The sequence below is a fragment of the Antedon mediterranea genome, chromosome 11 (assembly GCF_964355755.1).
Source record: "Antedon mediterranea chromosome 11, ecAntMedi1.1, whole genome shotgun sequence".
NCBI lineage: Eukaryota > Metazoa > Echinodermata > Crinoidea > Comatulida > Antedonidae > Antedon > Antedon mediterranea.
Genome location: NC_092680.1, coordinates 6,926,163 through 6,950,709, shown reverse-complemented (window position 1 = coordinate 6,950,709; position 24,547 = coordinate 6,926,163). Strand labels below are relative to the sequence as shown.

The 24,547-nt window shown below is 30.8% G+C and overlaps 1 protein-coding gene across 2 annotated transcripts in view; it reads right to left on the bottom strand.

Annotated features, from left to right (window-relative positions):
* Positions 1-68: 68 nt before the first annotated feature.
* The window catches only part of LOC140062485 (tumor necrosis factor alpha-induced protein 8-like protein 1), a 45,186-nt gene continuing 20,707 nt past the window's right edge, over positions 69-24,547 (bottom strand). Inside the window, exons 1-2 of one of the 2 annotated variants that reach the window (XM_072108722.1) lie at positions 22,354-23,130; positions 69-4,088 (exon numbers count right to left, since the gene is read on the bottom strand). In XM_072108722.1, the coding sequence (XP_071964823.1) occupies positions 3,505-4,088; positions 22,354-22,408 (639 nt within the window). In that variant the 5' untranslated portion in view covers positions 22,409-23,130 and the 3' untranslated portion in view covers positions 69-3,504. Of the gene's footprint in view, positions 4,089-22,353; positions 23,131-24,547 lie in introns of those variants that run through there. The other variant, XM_072108721.1, reaches the window with a different exon arrangement.

The window sequence follows — 24,547 nt, the reverse complement described above, 5'->3', positions numbered from 1 at the left end:
AGAAATGTTTTGCCCGCACCTGGCCTTATTTTAAATCTTATGTCTGTAAATATTATAGTGGCCCTATATTATGTTTTTTAAAAGATAGCCATCATAATTGGAAAATCTGAAGCAGCAGCAACATCAAACCAGACATGTATGACTTGTTCTACTACCAGAGTTGGCCGCAAACTCACGTCACTAAAGCAACTATGTAGGCACTATAACAATTTCACACAATTCACAAAAGACATTCAATTGTGTTCTGATATTTTTTTTAATTAAATCTTGTGATACATAACACATAGTACATAACATTTCTATATGACAAAAAAAAAGGTACAACTATAACATATGATATGTTTTGTCATTTTAAAATTAAAATTGAGTATGAAAAATAGGTTTAGTATGCTGTGTTACAATTCTAACTTTCTACATGAGTTAGTGATAACACACATTTATACACATTGATGTCTATATTGAGTATAATCAAAGAACTTATAACACAAGAATCTCCTGTTCGTCCGAAGCGCGTAACAATTTCGAAAGGCATTGTGGGATAGAATAGAGCTATGGGTGGCGCCATTGTGAGCCATGGAGTAGGGCGCCCGCATCAAATTAGAAAGTCAAAATCATAGAGGGGATCTGCTAATGCTCTAGGGGGATAGAGTAATTGACTGAGGAGTAGGGCGCCCGCATCAAATTAGAAAGTCAAAATCATAGAGGGGATCTGCTAATACTCTAGGGGATAGAGTAATTGACTTCCTAGTTTGGAGGGGGCGCTGCTCCATGCTGTGAAATGGCGTCGCCCAGTTTGACCTTTTAACCCTGTACTTCCGATACTGTGTTTTGAATGCAAATTGAAGAACAGGAGATTCTTGTGTTATAAGTTCTTTGGTATAATCAGGGAGATTTATTTTACATCTCCCTGGTATAATATAGTAAGCTAAATACATAAAAATTGCACAGTGTTCAATTAATATTTTAACAGAAAAGAAAGCAAAAACTCAATTGGCAACTAGATATTCAATAAATATATGTATAATGAGGCAAACATTTGTTGAGCAGAGGTTCACCTTTTAAATAATGAAAAATGCCGTCTTTTTAATATAAAAGTATTATATTTATATACTAAATCGAAAACTGCAACTGAAAGTGTATTCATAGTGCGATTTTAAGATGAAACACATTTCAAAATATAAAAATATAGCAGTAAACACGAAAAAAACCTGTATTATATTTTAAAATGTGTCCTTGGCGTTTGAATATATTTAGAATCACATGCCATGCATTATTTTCTTCCATTTTAATGATTGAAGATACTATTGCATGCTAACATTTGAAATTGTTATGCAACATGGTAGGATGGGAAAACTACCTGTTGAGCCAATATTTTAGGATTGTATTTGAATAAAAGTTTACTCAGAATAGTAGGTATTTTTTAAAAGAAATAATGAATGTTCTTTTGTATTTGTTGAATGGTGAGAATATTTTTTATTCGTTTTAGTTCTATTCAACCTAGTTCTGCTTCATTGAATACAACAGTTCTTTCAACTATGAAAATATTCTCCCCATTTTCAATTCATAAAAATCCATTTCATTTCATTCAAAAATAAAAAACCATAATACAGCATTGCCTTAAAATATCTTTTCTTTGCTATTTCTAAAATTAATATTTAGTGTGAAAAATTAAATTAAACTATTTGGGTGTTAGAATTCAAATTTACTGCAATTAAAAAAATCTAATGAATCATAATTATACATCATTTAACTATAGTTATTTTATTATTTTAACTGGTATTGATTTTTGCTATGATCTCTGATATGATTTAAAACTTCATCATGTGTATATAATGAGTGAATTTTATACCATAATCAACAAAGTGAATATTAAATAAACAATAATATTCTATCTACTACAAAAAAAGTTATTTTATAACTACCGTACAATCTTATTTGTATTAAATGGCAAAATATATTTTATAAAAAAGTTTTTATTTTTAACATTTGTGTATTCACATATAACAGAACAAATATATCAGTATTTAAAAAAAATCCTTCGTGTTTGTAAAACAAAATATATATATGTAGATATAGTGCAACTGATATTAGTGAGCTTGCGTTTGACAGTAGGCCTTTAGGCAAGGGCAATACAGCCACAATAATGAATCAAACGGTGTAAACTGGGTTTATGCACATGCTCTGATTAAATAACCCATCTTCTTAGGCTACAGTGTCCAAAACGAAAGCTTTTCTAAAGCAATTCTAATAAGGGAAGAAGAAGAAGAAGTTCCGTACCACATATTTTCTAGCACCATTCCATATTGCAAGAAAGATATAAAATGATAATAATAATTGATTCGTACACTGTTGATAATATTAAATGTATTATGAAAAATCTATTAGAGAACTATAACAATGATATTAATACAATTGCATATACTATTCTTTTGTGAAAGTGAGTTGAAAAACTTATTCTGATGCGATTTAGAAATATTTAAGGTACTGTCTGATATGAATATGTCTATTTTTTTAATGTTGCTGACCTTATCAAAATAGATACAGATACTTTGAAAATGATGGTACATATTCTACTAATACAGCTAGTAGTATCATCCTCGTTAATTTTAACAACATTTACACAAAACATCATAGTATTATTGCTGAAGTATACAACCCTTGTTAATGTATTTTCAACAATTTTGTTGTTAATATCTTTAATATTTTTTGTATTAACCAACCCACATAACAGCACCTTACATTACAGACACACATTTTTTTTAATGGATATTTTATTGTAGCAAGTATGAGAACCATACAAAAAGCAGCATGATGTAATCCGATATAATAATATCCTAGAGATTGTCATGAGGTTGGTATCTCAATCGGGCATTGGACATCCCTATAGGGCATCTCAATCTCACATGGGACATTCTCATTGGGACAATGCAATTATGCATGAGATACTTAATAAGCCCCCTGCACACACACACACACACACAGTTGATAAAATTCACATTTTGGATAGTTGGTAGGATAGGTTTCATAATGTTATAATTGACATCAATATCTTTATCGCTATATGTCATAAAATCATTATTTCCTTTATTCTCCTTCCATCTCAAACACATACATTAGTCTGCATTCAACAAATGTTTATAAATTTGAATAAATTTGTATTATGTGTAAATAAAACCTTCATAGGACTGGAACATATTTTTGATTTCAGACATAAACAACTGTTGCCAACTGTTACAGACAAAAAGTATTTGTAATGCTTTTAACAAATTGTATCTAAAAATGAATACACTTTAAACCCAAATTGAAAATACCTTTCAATAATAAAAATAGCTGTATTCAATATAAAATTATTCAAACTATCTTTGTCCCTAGTCTTTACATTACCAATGGAAGCATAATGACGATAGCTTATTCTTGAGTGGTTTTTCCTACATATTTCATACAGATTGCTTTATGTAATGTTTCATAACTGATAAATGAAAATTATGGAAAAACACCATCAATTTATATACCATCCTCTTCCAACAATTTATTAAATCCATTTACAATCTGATTCAAATGGATTCGGCATTTAGTATCAGATTCAAAAACTGTTTCTAAAAAGTCACCATCGGAAAAGAAGTTGAAGACGTGATCGATACGACTTACTGATTTCTCAGTTAGATGACGCTTCACTAATCTCCTAAGTTTATCTCGGCATTCATTGAGCGATTTGATGAGGTAATTTTTATCAAAACTGAAGTCCACCTCATAGAAACTGACAAAGGTCATTATTGTCGAACGAAATTTCTTACGAAAGTCCTCAGCTATCATTAGTTCATCTTGATTAAACTGGTCATTTTTGTACAACACACCAATTTTTATTGTCATCTTAATGATGTTTTTGATAACTTTCTCCGCTTCTTTCTTGCTGCCTCCTCTAATCGCCACATAATCTTTGCAAAGATGATAGCCAGAATCTAGTAATTCACCCATTGTGTCATCTATAAATGCTTTTGCTATCTTCTTGGTAGCCATCTTACTTAGGACTTTCTTTTGTGCTCTTAGCCCGATCCCTCTGGAGTTGAATCCAGATCCTGCCTCCGCCACTGAAAGAAGATGAAAACAAAAAAGTTAACCAGATTTGGGCAATTACTCGATTTGATTTTGCGCTGATGTACACTTCTTAACAAATTGATCTTTAAAGTCCTGTCTACACGATCAAACTTTATGTGACAAAAAAAGTGTGATATGCCCATATATGAACATGGTGATGGTGATTAGTTTTATAGCGTAGACAGAGCTTTACAGAGAAAGCCCTTAATTAGATTTTAGTTTAGTTTTCCATTAGAGGTAGCTTTAAATCAATTTTGTTGAGATACAATTCTGACACCACATACTGTTTGTCACTGTACTGTACTTGAACAGAAATTTTTCAGACGCCACACAGCTGTGAGACTTCACAATTGCCCGATTTTATTCAATCCGAGAATAATGTATTTTTTTTCTTCATGTGAACAGTATTTTTTTTTCATCCCCATTACTATAATACGGTTTTTTCATTAATATTTTGTTTGTCAAAAGCCAAGTTTCCCTGTATTTACCTTTGTCACTGATATTCAATGTTTAGGCCTAATGTTTTATCGAGGGCCCTAAATGGTCAGTTTCTACACATAAACTACACAAACCAACAATGGTGTTGGTAGTCTATTTTTTTACCTGGATAAATTGACATTAGCTCTTTCCTTACAAAGTGGGGACAATAGAAAAGAAAAAAAATTAGTGGAACATCCCACCTGACAATGGGAACATATATATGTGAACTTTATTCAATCAAACGTACATTTGTTATAACGGTAACCACAATAAGGTATAATATTACAGTAGATTTTTAAAGACAAAAAAAAACCAAAAAAAAAAAAAACCAATATAACTATAAAATATATACAATGATTATTTACAGTAATGATAATAATAAAAATTAATTGTTTATATTGACTATTATTGGGAACAGAAGTTGAATAATAAAATACTGAAAAGTTTAATTAGAGGTTTACAATAAATGGAAAAGATGAAAACATAATAATTGTAAGTATTAAAAGTAGCAGATAGTGTTTAGGAAGATTACTGTATATTGGCAACGACCTACAAATGTACATGGTTATAAGCAAAAGTTATATATTGATTGATTGATTCGGGCATCACTATAAGCAAAGCTTTAAAATGTGATGTCCTATGTAACAATTAAAAATTGGAATAAATAAATAAATAAATAAAATTACAATAAAAACAATAACAATAAGTAAATATATATGTAAACAATAGAGACAATAAGCAATAATCATAAATGACAGTTGAATAAAAAAAAAATATTATTATACATGTAACAATTTAAAATATATGACCAGAATAGATCATTCATTAAAAAAAAGAAATCTATAATGATAAATATTTTGTTCATGTACAACAAGATGGTACAGTGATGGGAAAAATCAAAATAAAACCTTTATATTATTCTACAGTATTATCACAACATATGTAAACCTATTATTACTGTACATACATCTATTTCTTTTTTTATAAGGCCAGACAGTAATTTATCAATTTAAACATTTACACAATGAATATCTGTTTAAACAACTGTTTTTTAATATAGTATTATTTAATTGAGAAATTAATCTTAAATAGAAATTTAAAAGCAAGCTGTATGGAACTAAAGATTTCATTTGGTATTAACTCATCTCATCATTTGCATCATTTAATAATCATCATAATTTGTCTGCAGACAAATTGTTATTCATAATAATATGTGCACTTTTCAGCATATCTTTCAGCACTTTATATCTATATAGTAGCCTTTGTTCTGTTATATTCCACTTGTATTCATGATATAGAATAATTTTTCTGTTATTTAATGACCTCAAAACAGATCATCCAATTTCTTTGTTCGTGTAAGTTGGACATGATTAAAATATAATGTTTTCTAAGAATTACCTCAGGCTAATAAATAATGTGATTTCTATTTATAGATCAGTTAACATCACAAAATCATGAATAATTTATTGAATAGAATGAAATTTATTCCATACATTTTATCAGACTAACATGGTATCAACGATAATGCTATAATAATAATAATAATATGTGAAAGCGTATCAAACTTAGAAAATCTGCAAAGCGAATACAAATTTTAAATAGTTTTGTCTTAAAAATATTATATTTTTATTTTATTATTATTTATGTTATAGTTTGAGGATAATTTAAGTTACAGACTCAGTGTAAATAGGGCCAGTGTGCTTTCTATATTTGATTATTATTGGTATGATATATTATATGATATTCATAGCACAGCACACATTATAGTCATTAGGGGATTCAGGATTGTTTAAATGGAAGAGAGCTACAGTAACATTAACAGTCCGTCAAATATTGATATCTAAAAGTAGTTTCATATTTTCATTTTAGCTGTAGCTGTTTAGCTTGGGCTATCCATATCCACTGTAAATTATTTAGCCATATTTCTTATTTTTCATTTCTATATTTATGTACAGTATAATACCACAACATAAATAGAAATAGTGTGAACATCCTGTTTTGGTTTTGATTCTTTTGACAAACCTTCACCCCTTGAAAAATATACATTGTTAAAAATTGGTAGATAACTGCTATATAAAAAAAGATGACCATCCAAGCCAATAAAAAAAAGATAAATTGATGGTAGGAAACTGCTATATAAAAATATGACCGACATAGTCAATAAAAGAAGACATGCCCGTTGGCTACTAGGCAGTGGCCTAACACATAGGACTGAGGCCCCTGGTTTAAGAACCCAAGGTGGCCCTTCAACGCTGGAGGAATTTTTCAACATTTTTAATCCCTGTTTTTTCCTCTGGGTGCTGCTCAGTGCCCCTGTAAGCTCTGGGCCCCTGGGTGTAGCAAGTGAGCGCTCATTGAGCCTGCTACTAGGCCTACTAAATTGATGTGTACTGTCCGCAAAACCAGGAAGGTATTAGAAGTAAAGCAATAGGGTTCGGCACAGGAAGTATCTGCAAGGTTTTCCTGAATGTCTCTTGACATCCTGTATTGCCAACAGGTTGTCTTTGTTTATTCTAAATTTAAAATGAATTGTATTTCACACTTTTACTAAATATGCAATTTAATTTAGAGATCTTACAAAAGATATCTAAAAATATTATTAATGTTATTATACAAGAATATTGATTTAAACATTAAAGTATATAGTTATGAATACAGATATAGTTCTGTAGGTCTATGCATAGAGATAATAGTTCACTATATATCTCTATGGTATATGCTACAACATTGTGCAATTATAGCGAGTCTTTAGTAATATCATTACCAGTAATACATAATTTGAATAGAGCCTAACAATTCTGAATGTATCTTTAAAAACATAAACATAAGACAAAACAATTATAAAAGGAGGCACGGAAAGACCAAACAGGTGCTAAACACCTATGCTAGTTGGTCAACCCAGAACAGAGAAAAATAAATAAATTACGTTCTACAATAAAAGCATCGACAAGAAAGCGACCAACTACACACATTTTCAATATCAAAATTATTTAAAAAATAAATATTGAGATAATTAAGTAATTTGGTTTTAAAAGAACTAACAGAAATATTTAAGTTGCGGATTTCACTGGGTAAGTTATTCCAAATTTTGGTAACACGTGGGATATATGATTGAAAAGAAGATTCAGTTCTGTAGCGACGAATATCAAAATGAGTACCAACAGAAGAAGGATTACGTTGTGGATAAAGATCAGTAAAAAAATTTCATTTTTCGTAGTGTAGAATACAGAAAATAATGTTTATGAGTGCAATGGTACAAATAAGGTAAAAATAGAACATTTCTCACTGTATAAAAATATTTGTTCTATTGCATGAATATACAACTAGATCCTTGTCATTTGAAGGTCTGGATTGCATATACCGTATATTTCGGTGTATAAGTCGCACCTGTGTATAAGACGCACCCCTAACTGAGAGTAAAATATCGGTATTTTTTATATCGTCGGTGTATAAGACGCACCTTATATTTCATCAAAACAATGTTTTTTTAAATTGTAATCAATATTATTGTAATAATATATTTTGTTATATCTGCAACGGCGTCCTTTATTTAGGTTTTTTCTTACCTAGGCTCGGCCGCGCCCAGCCTCAACAGCCGCAATATCGAGTGCATGACCATGTGTGTAACACGTATATGTGGGCTAGCCTCGCTCGATCATTTCGAGAGGGCGGACGTTTTCACGGACAATCGTATTCGATTAGAATCTATGTATCCGAGAAGTGTGTACGCTAGGTCCATGCTATAATCACCTGGAGAATATACTAGTCGAATACCGTACATGTGGCCGCCAAGAAGGGCTTGCGCTAGGAGTACGGCGATCGTGCGTATAACTACTGTATAAATAAATACTATTCCATCGTACGTAAACGTTTACAAATGAAATTTTATCGCCATAATGAACAAATCTTTTCATCATATTTTTAGTATAACATCATGCTAAAATGCCTTGAAAACTAGGCAGAAGCAGGTTGCCGTTACGTTAGTTAGTTACTTTAGCTAGGCCTAGCCTACTCAGGCCTAGCAAACGAGGTGACGATAGCCTAGGCCTATGTACAATCTGTGTGGTGAGGCATTTATGTTCGGTGTATAAGACGCACCCTTAATTTAGAGGTCAAATTTGCGTGTCAAAAGTGCGACTTATACACCGAAATATACGGTAATAAAGAATGAATGAGCATGAATGAACACAATGTTTGCACTTGCGTATACCGGTATAAAGGCAATGCAGTCTTAATGTCATATGAGTTCAATGGAGTATTTATTGAATATCACATGACCCATAATCCTCCAATCAAATGACAAGGATCTATTTATATAATAGTTTTATGGTACACCTAAGGATATCTTTGTAGGAGTGATTGAAGTCTGAATGCGAACAAGTCAATCCCTGTTGTACACAAAACTTGTTTAATATTTCCACTAACATTAAAACTTGATACTATGTATACAGTGTTTCAAAATGTGCTGTTAGTTTAATGTATAGTTATTTCACAAGAATGACTATAAATTAAATGTCAATGCGGTTGAATTTTCAATGTTAATTTTGATTTGGTTTCACACTGAAAACTTTTGATAAGGCAGTTTATTGCCAGCAAACATGGGTTCACAAGAACACATTTAGTATTAGAATGTAATTTGCAAGGATTGCAAGACTTCACAATATAGTTGCATTTCCGCCTAAAAAAATGTGTTGTGGGTATAACAATGACGTCATTTTAACAACCACTACCCAAGGGAACTAATTACACTGAAATGCAATCTTTACTTATAAATAACTATCGGAACAGGTTTCACAAAGAACTGTTATTTTGGGTTTTTTTCAGTAGAGAGAGAAACTCAATAAGGTTTTATCTCACCTGACTGACAGTTAATCAATTATCCAATCAGCTATTAATCAATGTGGACGTTAGCTCACATGCTAGAAATAAGCACACTCATTCAAAACTTATTTACCAATACCAAAAGTGATCAGGAAATTGTGAATATCTTGCAAAAAAACTGTTATTGGAATGCATTGAGATTTATTTATTACTATTTATTTTATTTTTTATTATTACAAACATTCAAAATCACCAGTTTATGTGACAAATTTCACGTGTACTGTGTTCTTTCTTGGCAGGTTCAATTTCAAATTCAGTAATACAACTTTTCCAATACTGAACACCAAGTCTTCATGTGCAGTGCTTGAACCAGGAGCGCTAAAATATAATGGTAATAGATAAATAGATACTAAAAAGTAGTTCTTAATTTAATTTTAGCTGTCAAAATGAGGAGCACGCCCTGCTAGCTACCACTACACTAATGGATCTGTCCCTGAGTTTTTCCAAAATGTCTGATAGTCAGAAGATTTTAAATAGTATTTTTTTAAAATATATATTAACTGGACACGAAAAATATACCAAATCTTTTGAGAATGCGCATGATACCAGAACATGATTTAAAATTCATAGAAAACGAAAAGTTTCTTCATTCAATGTGCTACAGAAAAAACCACCTGCCAATCTGTTTGAAGCTACTATCGTACTTTTAAAAGACCATATGATTTCTACTGGGAGATAGCGACAAATCAGCCCTTAATCCCACTTGTTTAGGCGTTGATGATGGAATGAAAGGCTAATGCTTATAGATAAAATTAATCCATTAAATCTCTAAGTATATGAATTTAGAGCTTATTCAAATTCTGTTTAGTGAAAACTGTCAGAAAGTTTGGTTTCGGGGAAAAACGTAACCAAGTGTTTAATAAGGATGTATAATTAATATAGGATGTACTTCTAACCAATGAAATGCATTTTATAAATATATTGCTTTGTTTTATTTTCATTTAAAATACAAAAACTAGCGTACCTTTAAGTAGTTAATTTGTGACTATAACTTGCTTTTATTGGTTTGAACTTGTTTACGTAGTACTTGTTCTTTTACTATCGATAACTAGTTCAATTAATAAACGTCATAAGCACCTGTACTGTATTATAATCCCCATCATATAGTCCTACTATCATATAATTAGCAGGTTTTAGAATTTCCTTCAATTATTTAGAGCTTCGGCATCCATTAGGCAAACGATACTAATGGCTGTGAGCTTGCAAGTTTTGTTTTTGTTAATAACGAGCAATTGCTGAACTGCATTATGCCACTTGGTATATTCATTTCAGTAAAAATAGATTTTAAAATCATAACAAGATCACTTTGATCAAACATTATTACGATGTTCATGCACTTGAAAGAGAACTTGCCTGATTGGTGGTCTTTTAAACATCTTAAATAAAAAAAAATGGCTGTCAGCTTGCAAGTTTTGTTTTTGTTAATAACGAGCAATTGCTGAACTACATTATGCCACTTGGTATATTCATTTCAGTAAAAATAGAAATTAAAATCAAAACAAGATCTCTTTGATCAAACATTATTATAATGTACATGCATTTGAAGAAGAATTTGCCTGATTGGCGGTCTTTTAAACATCTTAAATAAAAAAATAAAACTGTATTCTAATTTATATTCGTACTGATTGATATTAGAGATTCATTTTTATGTCAGGAGATCTCAAAATTCTTTAACAAACTCTTGATTCCAACAAGTAGTTATTTATATCAATGCAAAGCATACATCTTGTAACACAGGTATTCAGTCCATTCATGTCAATTTCATCAAGCTTTAATAACCATTATTAGTTTATGCATCAATGCATGAGCAGTTGAAATTAAAGTAACATGAACACATGGTAATATTGTTAAGATTTGTAAAATGTTTTTTTTGTCTTCCTTATTTCTGTTTTCTGTTAGTAGAATCCCTTCTTTGGGACATCCCTATTTAAGGGACACCTCTATTCAGGAGACACTCCGATTCAGGGGACATCCCTATTTAGGGGACATCCCTATTTAGGGGACATCCCTATAGGAGGTACTCCTATTCAAGGGACACCCCTATTGAGGGGAAACTACTAGACAACCTGATTCAGGAGGCACCCCTATTCAGGGGACATCCCTATTTAGGGGAAATCCCTATAAATGAGGTACTCCTATTCAAGGGACACCCCTATTCAGGGGAAACTATTATTAACTTGGAAACAACTATAATGATAACACTTTTTCCTGAAACAAATTAGAAGAAATATACGCTGTAACAGACCAACCCCTATTCAGTGGATACATACACAGTCCAAAATGGTCCTCTTATAAGGGTTTCACTGTACTTTTTTGATAACTATTTTAAACAGACAGTGGTATTTCTAGGTTATAGTATTTTAAAATTCTGTGAGTGCCAGTATGCATGCATATGGCGTATTGTAAAAACAGGAAAATATGGTATTTTATGCCTTAATGTAGATGAAATATATTGATAAATATATAATATTGTTATTGTACTTCCTCTTATTATTGAAATTATAGGTATAATGCATGTTTGTTATTTTACTAGTCATACGAAATTTTGTATGTTATTCATAATGTATTGATCCTAAAATTGATACCTATAAATTTCTTAAGGATACAAAGACATTTATTTATTCTGTTAACTTGATATCAAATCAATTTCCAGGATTATTGTGTATGTATACTATTATAGATTTTAAACGTACACAGTAGTCAACTAGTTTACATACAGTATTTGTAGTGAAGCATTATGGAACTTAATCACGAATAATAATACATTTCAATTCCATAACCAGCAATTACATATTTTTCATCGTGCAATCCAATTTCACTAAACTGAAAGATCTTATGCACATTAGTGTAGCATAAGTGCCTACATGTTTTGAAAAAAAAATATAATGCAATTTTAAATCATAAATTCTCAAAAAGAGGATCTGGAGAATTTGTGACGGCAAACCATAATGTTAAAGAGTTTATTTTTGTTTATTTATAACAATAAAAAATAGTACAATGATAATGCAACAGGGAAGTATTGAAAAATAAAAATAAATTAAAAAATACATGTTTTAAATATGGTTATTTGATCTCTTTGATTCAATCAAAGTATAAAAATGAAACAATAACAATTCTTCTGTTTACCAATGAATAAACACAGCACAACTTATAAATTAAAATTCCACTATAGTTCTCCAGGATGGAAATTTTCTTTTAACTTGAAAAATGAGCAACCCAAGTATCAACAAGTATGGCAAGCACACTTTTTTCAGCAAATTACACAAACCAGAAATGGTATTGGTAGACTATAAGTGCAGCTTACCTGGATAAACCAACATTAGCCCTTTCCCTACGAAGTGGGGACAATTACTGAGAAAAGAATTTTACAGTAGGTCACCCCCATTATGAATGGGACAGTCACCTCTCATGGGGCCATCCCCACATATTACCTCATTTCTTTTCGTACCGTTATTGAAACTTGAATTTGAGCTCTGATAGTAAACATTGAACGAATATACAAAGATCTATTGCGATATTTTTGGTAATTAAGTCAATTTTGTGATGACTACTGAAGAAACGGCGTGCAGAATATTACATTTTCTGTGACAAATATTGATTCACTGTCACTTAAAAATACTGACGCTCAAATGTAAATAATTTTGTATGAAAAAGATGTTTGCGAAACAAAGTAATTTAATTAAAAATGTCTAAAGTGTAACATTTGATATCCTAACCCATCTGTATTGTATTCTGGTCACTGACCTTTATACAGATTAAAGATATTTTTTTGGATCATAAAACATTCAATATTTTCAAAATAATGAAAGTGATATTCATTTAATTACAATTTATCAGTTTCTATATTGTGATTTTATGATATTGATAAATAATAAGAAGCGACTTTTTGTGTTGAAAACTTCTCATTATAAAATGACACAAAATTATAAATAATGAATGTTTATGTCGCGTTCGATTGTGAGAATGTTTCAAATAAAAATTAAGCAGTCAATTTTTCCTAAAATGAAATATTCTTTCCATGTCTCTCCATTCATTATTTGTTTTATAACACACCTATATAGTATGTAAATAATTGACAAATGATAGGCCAGGAAGCTAAGCCATTCAAAAAGCTGCTTCATCATTTATAGACCTTGCACAACAAGTTGACTTTTTAGCGTATGAAATGTAATTGTTAATCCATTTTTATTTTATCTTGAACAATTCACATGTTATTATTCGCAATAGTTTACATAAGATCAATCAATATCTGTTTCATTCCTTATCAAATGGTTAAACTGTATTTGTGATATAATGTTATTAAGTTAAAAGTATGCCTACCACTGCTATTAAGATTGTACTTTAATCACCGGATATAAAATAATTGAAATAACATTATCATCAGTAAAGTAACACATGTTATATCATGTGTGTTGAGCACCTGCTGAGAACATGAAAAAATGAAAAGCACAGTACAGTTTATCAAATGGAAAATCATCAGAACTATAAGAGTGAACAATATTATATATAACCTCGGCACAAAACAGAAAAAAAAAAAGAGTTGTATTGCCCAAGGGCATTTAAAAGTAGGACACAGACCTAGGATCGGCAAGACCATTGCCATATAGTTTTTAATACCCTCTACATTTTCTAGCTCACAGTAATATCAAATAAAAATGGAAACATCAATTATGAACAATAAGCAGATATTCTTTTCAGTGAATTTCATAATGTGACAACAGATTAAAAATGATTCTCTGTTGACAGATTTCTGTAAACCATTGATCTAATCTTACACTAGTGAATTAACATACAAAGAAATGCTAAATAGAAATGTACAAATTGACCCATTTACTGATTCATTTTTCTGGGATGTAAAAATGAATTGACCACATATTACATTTTCTTTCACCTTTTCAACTTTCTCCAAAGCATTTCTTAAAGATGTATTGTCCCCCTGAAAAAAATAATTCTTAACAAAATTTTTGTTGAATATGCCATTTTAATGTAACATAATAGTTATCCCCTTTGAAAAAAAATGTATTTACCAGAAAAAACTGTAATTTTAAGCAAAAAATGGTCAAATTGGCTGCCAGCCAATGGGTTTTTGGTTGAATTTAACCATTTATTTTGTCATTTTGTAAGTGAAAACATTTTTTTTTAATTTTTTTATTCTATGGAAGTGATTAACTTTCTTAAAACTACAAAATAACATATTCAAAGTCTGATTTAATTAATCTTCATTTTTCATGTTTTTGTGGGACAATACATCTTTAAAACAGCTGAGAAGCTAGCATCTAAAGTGTTTAATGTAACGTAATCTAACTTAACTTAAAGTGCTGAACTAAACAAAATGTTCTATCTACTACTGTACAATTTTGAATTTTGCTACATCCTTGAATAATTGGAAAATGTAAGATCAAAAAGTATCTTAAGGTCTGTTTCTGCTGCATAACAATTACCGTATTTTCCGGACCCCCAACTTTGGCCTAGAATAGCGTTGATTTTGGTATGACTTGAATATAAGTCGACCCCCAAAATCGGCTAATAACACAACTTACTTTAAAGTTCAAAGAGGGCTAGAAATGTATGAAATGTGGTTGTTTGTTTATATTATTAAAGTGTAGGCCTAATCAATATCGGACGGACGTAATGACGACGACTTCGTCGCCGTCTTCACCAGCCTATAATAAATGACAGCGATGTAGCGTTACTTGCCATCAGCGATGTTTTTCGCGTCACTCGAATAAATTAAAACGAGTTTTCCGTTAGGAGGCTTATTAATTGTACAGGCGAGTAGTTGTAAATCGTGTTATCTGTAAATGTACACGCGCCCGACTAAGGAGAATTTATTCTATGAATAGAAGACATGCGCAGTAATTGTAATTACAAACAAACAAACAAACTGCGCATGTGTATAGATGAAAATATCGCGCAATAACAAACATGCTGCATGGACATTCCGACGTCTGTGGTGTGTGTTACGATGTTTTCGCGAGAGTGAATAAGAAGCATAAAGAAAACTATTTATTCTTAATTATCTTAAAAGCGTAATAATAACATCAAAATGAGTCATTGTGATATATTAATATTTTATTGACCAGTATTTGTTGGAGTTGTATTATTTTGTACAATGTAGGTATTAAATTGAAAACTTCTGTGAGTGATTGATGATAGGCCACTGACCTTGCTGGGCCTGGACAGCTGACGGCTTTTGAACATATTTTTTCGGCCTGATTTTTTTTTAAAAATCGCATGGTCGGAGTATAAGTCGACAATTAAAATTTTCCCACAAAGTCTCGACCTATACTTCGGAAAATACGGTAACCGTTTATTTTAAAATGGATTTAAAATATCAATTTGTACTCCGAAATAACCGGTTAAATCAATGGGTGGTCGTTGACAAAAATCGTTAGAATTACCCAAAATGTAATTGTTCCTGGCGGTTTTTTCAAACGTTACTGTTGTGTAGTTGACTCGGGGTCAGAAGCAAATAATCAAATAATATTTTGTGTTGCAGCTAAAAGTTGCCCAGCGATAACCGGTTAAATGGCGTTTTAACACCGAATTGAATTTGTGTTTTTAACCGGTTAATTTGCGCTGCCTTTTAACCCGTTACCACAAATTTGTCCTGTTTCTGCTCCCAAGAAAATTAATTGATTCATACCGATTTTAACCAGTTATTTTTATGCAGCAGAAACAGGCCCTTAGACTTAGCGTGTTGTGGGAGGTTCACTGACGAGATGGAGGTCATATTTTATATTACAGGTATCCTAGTATTATAAAGTGAACATTTTTTTAGAACCAAAAAAATATTTACCAGTTATTATTAATATTTATGACAAAATAATGTCTATTTTTCTCTTGTTTGCTCAATACTCACATTCTATCATACAACGAGCGAGGTCCAATTGACATGTCATTTTGACCTTTGACACCTATTTCATAGGACTTTCACAAACATTATTGAGACATGCTAATTCTTGAATTAGTCAGTAAATGCATTTCTATTTGCTATAATGTAGAACATGATCAGCTATGCCATTTCAACCTTTGATATACTATAGCACAATTTGCATAATCATTTGTATAGTAATAAAATTATCATTTTTTCCTCAATATTTTATCGAAATTGAACAATTGCGTGATGCATTAGATATGCGATACTAGAGTTTTTACAGAAATTACAATTTTAGATGATAGGCATTCATCGATAGGTTTTTGTTTCTTTCAACTGAAATGTTTACTCTTTTTTTTTATTTTCAAAAAAATATGAATAAAAAAACAGTTGACCTTGAAAGTGACCTGGGTGATATCTTTTAATTTACTGTATTCCTTGCTACAGTGCTAGAAAAAAAACAAAAACACTAAATTATACATTATTATATTACAGTATGTTGCCAGCTTATAATTTTAAGTAATAAAATGTATAACGAGACAATTTATTCTTTCATGGGTCTGCTTATTTCAGTAAAGGCTATATATAGTCAATATTGGCAATTTCATATTTTAACATTAAATATTTAAAAACTGTATTACGAATATATCTTCTATCTGTATCTGTCAGAACAAAATTGATATGAATATTGTAATTATCTTAGAAGAAATTTGAAAATGTGGTAAAGGAAAAAAAGTGAATGGATATCAATTCATATTCCAATTACTGATGACAAGAATCATTTTCATTTGTAAAGCTAGCATTACTTGATCAAATTATGATGAAAGAACACTTGTAATTTGTATACAATCATGAAGTACATACTAGTCTACCAAATACTCAGTACATTTGTGAATACTTACAACCTACAGATCAATGATGATGTGGTCAATCTCAAACAAGAATTGAATAAATACATTCTTAAGAATTTGGCACAGTTGGAAAAATATCTTTCTACTTTATTTCCGGACACAAGAATTATCAATTGCAAACGTTGTGGTCTAGAGATATAACGCCAGGCTAGGACAGGTTTTAAGTAATAGCCGCGAATAATTTTTTTTATAAATGTTCTTGCTATCACAATTTAAGCAAAAGATGATCTGTGTACTAAAAAAACAACTAAGTTAGAATTAATGAAGTTAGTCTGTCTACCTACCTATACCTGAACAAAAACCAAGGACTTGATTCAAGAAGCAGGTAAAAGGTAGGGAGGGGCTTTAGCCATAAAGAAAATCAGCAAAGTTCTGGGCTTTTTTATCTTCTCAATGCATTAAGGCCCCGTTTCTGCTGCCAAAAATATACCGTATATATACGGTATATTTTATATACGGTATATTTTTTGGCAGCAGAAATGGGTCTCATAAAAAATATACCGTATATATATGCGGTATATATACCGCATAAATATCCCCATCGTTTGTGGATATTATACGGTATATTCCAAAATATACCGTATATTTCGTACCCCGTTTCTGCTGCACTCAAAATATACCGTACTGTATATGTGACCCGGCCCATGACACGAGGTCAAAAACTAACAGAGCGTGACGCATTTGTTCGGGTTTTTCTGCTGCATTGACACACGCGTGTATAATAAGCAAGCAACAGATCAAAATATCACTGTGGACTGAAGAAATAACTATTTTTGCAATTCAATTGTGGGGAGAAGCGAAGGTTGGGGGGAGACTACATGGCGGCAACAGAAGAGATACCGAGATTTACAAAAGTATCTCAAACAAAATAAAAGCAGAATTTGTGGTAGACTTAATAACGCCAAAGTTATCGGCAAACGCCGTCGTCTTCTTTGCATAAATGTAGTCAATGCCCATTCTACATTTCTAGATTGTTTGTGCGATGTAAATTCGTTGCCACTTCTGATCATTAGATTTAAAATAGAAAGCAATGCTAAGACGTTTTGAGAAACCATAATTGTTTTGTTTTTGTCATGTAACCTCACTACACGAGACTCTAGGTCAATCCATACTTCCGTCTCACAAAATGCATTTTGGGTATATGAAAGCCAACTTTTTTTACAGCCCACCCACGAAGTATGTGCAGCGGAAACGGTGCACGAATTTCATATACGGTATATATACGGTATATTTATACGGTATATTTATACGGTATATTTGGGATTGGCAGCAGAAACAGGGCCTAGGAGAGGGTTACTGAGGTGTACTGGTCTATCTCAGTCATGCTATTCAGTGGCAGATTGACATGTGGAGGAGATACCACTGAGCTTTACAAAATAAAAACTATTATATGAATCTATGAAAAGCTCTTAAAGCGCTATATACTTTGAGAAACATATAAGGGACTGTGTGCAGTATCAAAATACTGATTTAGTATTTAGTAGTACACTTTAAACATGTGATCCACTTTAATTGATGACAGCGATTGATGGTTAAATTGTTACCTAATCTGACAAATAGTAAACTGTTCTGTCTAGATTTATATCCTTACTCTAATTGCTTTACACATTACTATTCTACTGATTATTTGTTTTAACCAAATTACCATTAATTACAATTGATAAAAAAGCATTCAAATATAATTATGAAGAAGTCTTAAAAATAAGAATTCTAGAATATGTTACCATACTCATCTTTAAAATCTAAAAAACGAAGCAAGTTTTTTTTATTGTAAATAATTCTTCCATTTATATGATGGATGTCTTCACTAAAGTTAAATGGATATTAATTTAAATATTAATTTGATTAATTAAATTAATTCCTATATGCAAAAGATCCAAAACAAATCATAATTTATTTATGCTGCTATACTTATGCATAGAAATATTATAGTGATATCTTTATCTTTATTATTAATCAAGATATGATATTCCCAATATAGCGCTTCATCCTGAGTTATTAAGTTCTATCTACACTATCAAACTTTATGTGACAAGAAAATGTGATGTGCCCATATATGGACACGATGATGTGATATCACTACCATATTTGAGCATATCACTACCATATTTGGCCACATCACACTTTTTGTCAAACTGGTTTGATAGTGTAGATAGAGCTCAACTCAGGATGTCAATGATATCCAGGACTAATCGGCAATTATTCATGATTTAATGGTAGTTTTATTGTGTAGAAAAACAGATTTAGTTTTGTAGGATGTTTACAGACAAACACAAAAATGCAAATTTAATGTGTGTATATATTAATTTTACTACAATGTCAATAATAATTGCTCTTTAGAATAAAAAATTGACATTGTTAAATCAACAAGCTAAATTGAATTAAGAAATTATCCTAATTACCTATTATGAAATACAACAAAAATTAATTTAAGAGTATTTTGTTTCCAATTAAATCTTATATAGTATATTTATTTAAAGATGTATTGTCCCTTGAAACACAAAAAAATGAAGGTCAAAATATACTAAATTTTAATTGGCCATATCAAAGTAATATTAAAGTTATTCACTTTAAGTCGAAAATTTGAGCCAAAAACAACAATTTTACGTAATTAACAGCTAAATTATTTTGATTACATTTCGTCTGGAAAATAGTCGCGAGCGAAAGTAAACAAAGATTTCAAACCATGAGTATACATTATGCATGATGCTAATTAGGATTGTTTACCACTCGTCACTGTTGAGAGGGTGTTTTCTCACAGATCGCTAGGAAGTTTTATGATTATGCATACAGAGTAGCCAAATAAGCACATTGCGTTATGAGATATGTTTTGATTGAAAACTTTGACTGGAAGTCAAAGTTATTTTTTGAACCAAAAAACGTCTGTATTTCAGTTATATTATATTTTTTTCTCGACTCATTTTTGGTGAAAGTTAATAACTATTATGATACTTCAAAATGACCCACTTTTTTTCGAAATCTTTTTATTTTTATTTTTTTGGAATTTGACAAAGGGACAATATATCTTTAAGTTATGACAAGGTTGTATCTTTCATATCGACATAGTTCATCAAAATCTGTGTGTGAAAGTGATTGAAATTAGTTCAGGTTGAAAAAGGCATGTGGGAATATTGATATAACAAGAAGATCAACCACTTTGAAATTATGGAAATCAAGATAACTCTACAAAAATAAGTACTATACAAACTATGCCTAAATTTATTAGAAAATTACGATGAAATCAACAGTCCGAGCGTCTTGATCAGGGTTATCAGTGCTAGATATCTAATATTTGTCAACATTGCATGAAACGTAAATAATATATCAAGTTGAGAACCTAGCAAATTGTTGAGTAAAGTAAAGTTTTTAGACACTACAACACAGGACCAAGGAGGAAAAAATTATACCAGTATTAAAAAAGAAATGCTGCACATCCATAAATACACTGGCTGGTATTAAACTGACCAATCACAGAAGTCTGAAGTCAAGCAACTTATGGTTATTTTTGAAATATTCCAGGGTTGAAGTATGGGAAAATATATTCCAACAAAACATCTACAAGAATATGTTTACTGCAACCTCTATTGCTTTAGTGTGAAAATGAGTACTTTTCCTGATGTTGAGTTAGACTTAATGTACTGTATGATATTACCTCTAAATATGTCGTTGCCATAGAAATGGAGGGCACTTCCTCATTACCATGACCTTGACAGAGGTCAAGTTTTATAGATCTTTGTTCTTCAAATCATCAGTTTAAATTATAATCCAAGTAGTCATAACAACTCTACTATCTGCTGTAAAATTGTAATTGCCATAATTATAATTAAAAGTCTAAAAATAGTGCAAAACATTGTCATGAATTAATTCTTAAAATATATAAACATTTATAGACTTATAGACAAACAATTAAATATATGCTCAATTTTTAAGATCAAGTGTGTAGATAAAGTTTTTACTTTAGTGAACATTTTTGTGGACAATTATTATTGTTTTTTTTTTAATTCAAAACATTAAACAGTGGTCCAAACCAGTCCTTAAAACTTAGAGAACTACTGATTCTTAACTAAGTAACTTAAAATAAAACCTACAAGAAATATATTTGTATAAGTACGTGTATATACTACCTACAGCTTACTCTAACAAGTTATTGAAATATATTTTGAACTTGAAGTAGGCCTACATTATTGATGGTAGCGATACACTCGGCCAACCAAAATTCCCACACAGAATACTGATTCTCTGCTTAATTATCGCTAATATAGAAACATGGACATTATTATTTAGGGTCAGTTATATTGTAAACGTAAAGTACTATTGTGCATCCAAGGGTTTGACCGGTGGACTAACAAACCAAATTGCTGAGAGGAGAAAAAGAATACAACACATCCACCATGCACATGGCTACCCAGCAGATGATTTCCCTTCCATTTTTGTACTCGAAACATTTGTTAATCGCTACTATCGAGTCTGAACGCTTTGTTGTTATGATGCTAATCAAGATGTTTACGATACGTAACCATAACTTCATAGGTGTAAACATACCCTTAAAATCATACAGTTTTCACACATGGGCTGTGGGAGATATGAATGCTAAGAATCTATTCATATCCAAGGCCAAATCCTAAATGTTTGAATACACAAGATGAATTATAAACTTTGAAATATCAGTTAAATATTGATACGATATATAAATTAATTTCAAAGCTTTTGTAAACCACAGGTTTTTTTTGTGGCTACTGTCAATGACTGCCATATTGTTTGTTAAAAATGCTTCTTTGTGTTACTTACTTCCATTGCATCATCTTAAAGAATGTGTAATATTTTCTTATAATACAGGTTTACGAATTATCTTATCTAAAGTGTACACCCCTCTGCAGCCCCAATATGTCTGCTTTTTCGTTGAATGTATTCAAAATTAGTAAAAACAAACTTATAAATTTAGAAATATTAAAGAGAGTTGACTAATGAAATGAATAATTCATATCTCACTGTTGACAATACAATCTACAGCTAAGATTATTAAATAATAGAATAGATAACTTGACAACTATTACATAAACAGTTACTATTATTATTCAAACAAAAGAAAACAAAATAGATAAGGCCTACCACAGGTACTGTCAGACTCTGATGAGTTATCTTCATTGCAATTTACATCTCCCATAGTGAGACAGAAATTATAATCACAGAGTTAGTTCTCTCACTCCCCTAAAAACTTCCAAAGAGACGTTACAGTGTAAATGCACGGTATTATTCTACACAGCCACACTTCCTGGAGGATTGTAACCGAGTGTGTATGGCCTAGATTGAGTAGATAATAAGATCCCGGAACTGTGCTTGTATACCACTCACAAATCAGGAAGTCATCCACAGCTTCACTGTTGGTGTTAGCAGCTACACACCCTGCTGCCTAATGAATATTCATCATTGTGAAGTTTTTAAAAAATCTGCCTGGTAGGGAAAGATGCAGTGAGCCATAAAGAATTATGATATGCTCAGTTGGGCTAGCAATGAATTAAGATTGATCCGGTCAGCTAAATATCAGTGATACAGTATTACTGTCTATGTGTGACCTTCTTTAAGTTAAAGTTGTATACACCCAACATACAAAGGTATTATTCTCAGTTCAATGCATCATGCTGTAGAGTAGGAATTAAATTTCTGTGTACTATGTCTAACATGTTAAATCCACAAAAATGAGTATGCTGTTCGACCTGAATGTATCACTCAACTCACTACATGATAATTCACTGTACTATAACCGGTAAAACAAAAACAATCCTATTAGAACACAGATGGTACTTCACAACACATTACCATTAGCTGTACTTATTTCTTGTTTACTATATCTAACTTAAATTGCTACACACTTAAGTGGTGGTAGGCACACACATAAATGATGTTGAAAAAACTGATCTCTTAATAACTTAGAATTAGAGTGAATAATCGTATCACTGTAAAATCCCAGTGCTAATGACTTTATAATCTCAATTATAAAATAAAAATACATTACAATGGCGGATATTACGGTTTAAAAAATGTATGCAAATTTGAACAATTATTTGTATGGATAGATTCAATTGTGGGAAGCCTACAATTCCACACTAATCATAATTATTACATATTCCACACGAAAAATAAGACTTTATGCAATAATTTACATGAAAAATATTCTATTTCTATTTACTTTCTATTTTATTTCTCTCTGAAAAATGTGTTTGTGTTTAAAATAAAGAAATATACGCCTAAGATTTTAGTTTGAAATAAATTCAAGAAAATAAAATAAATGTGATTTGGTAGAGAATTCAATATTTGTATTAATCTTTAAATAAATGTTCTTTTAGTTTTACCCTGGGAGTTATTCCAACAGAATAGATCTGTTGTTGATAGCGAGTTCAAGTTTTGTAAACCGTTGTAGCTTCATAATTATGTTTTTATTATTTTGTTTTCAACAGTCATATTGAATACTAAAATCAAATACCCATGACTGTGAGATTAAAAAAACAACTAAAAGGTCGTTCTGTACTTTATGAATTGAAAGAAAAATTAATGAAAAATTAATCTAGAATAATTGCTATTTATAAAATAAAAACAACAAATAGTTTAGATGTACAAAAAACCATCAACTGATATGTGAAATAGATATAAAATTGATTGGTTCTTTATTAAAAGTAGAGTAGATAAACAGAGATAAACTTTCAAGAAATTATCAATAAAAACTGTTATTGATTAGAAAATAGTAATCCTAACTTAAATATAATAGCATTCTTAAGTACTGTAAAAATAAAATTTAATAAAACGGAGGAAAGAGCAACCTGCAACAGTATATAAGTATTATTTACAAAATATCTATTATTAATAGATTTTGAGGTATTTACAATCTTGAATCATAATACATAATCTTAACTCAGTTATTAACTATAAAGAAGAGAAAGAGATGGTAACTTCAAGAGAAATGGTGATGTAGCCACAAGAAGTGGCACAGTTTTGCAAGAAAATGGAACAATCTCTCTTCATGCCACTGAGTTGTCAAAGGCCTCTGTGAAAAAGTGGTCAGATTGAAGCCTTACGAACCGTACTGGTGGCTACGGCCCTGAGAAAGAACACATAATAATATCAAGGGTCCAGACTTTTTGATTGACTAATCTATTTCTATGCAGTATTTACATTTACAATTACAAAATTCAAACATTTTCATGATTTTTGGTATATATATTTATTATTAATATATAAAATTAGATAATATTAATAATATCCTGGATTTATATAGTGCCTAATGTTGTAAAACCTCTAAGCGCTGTTA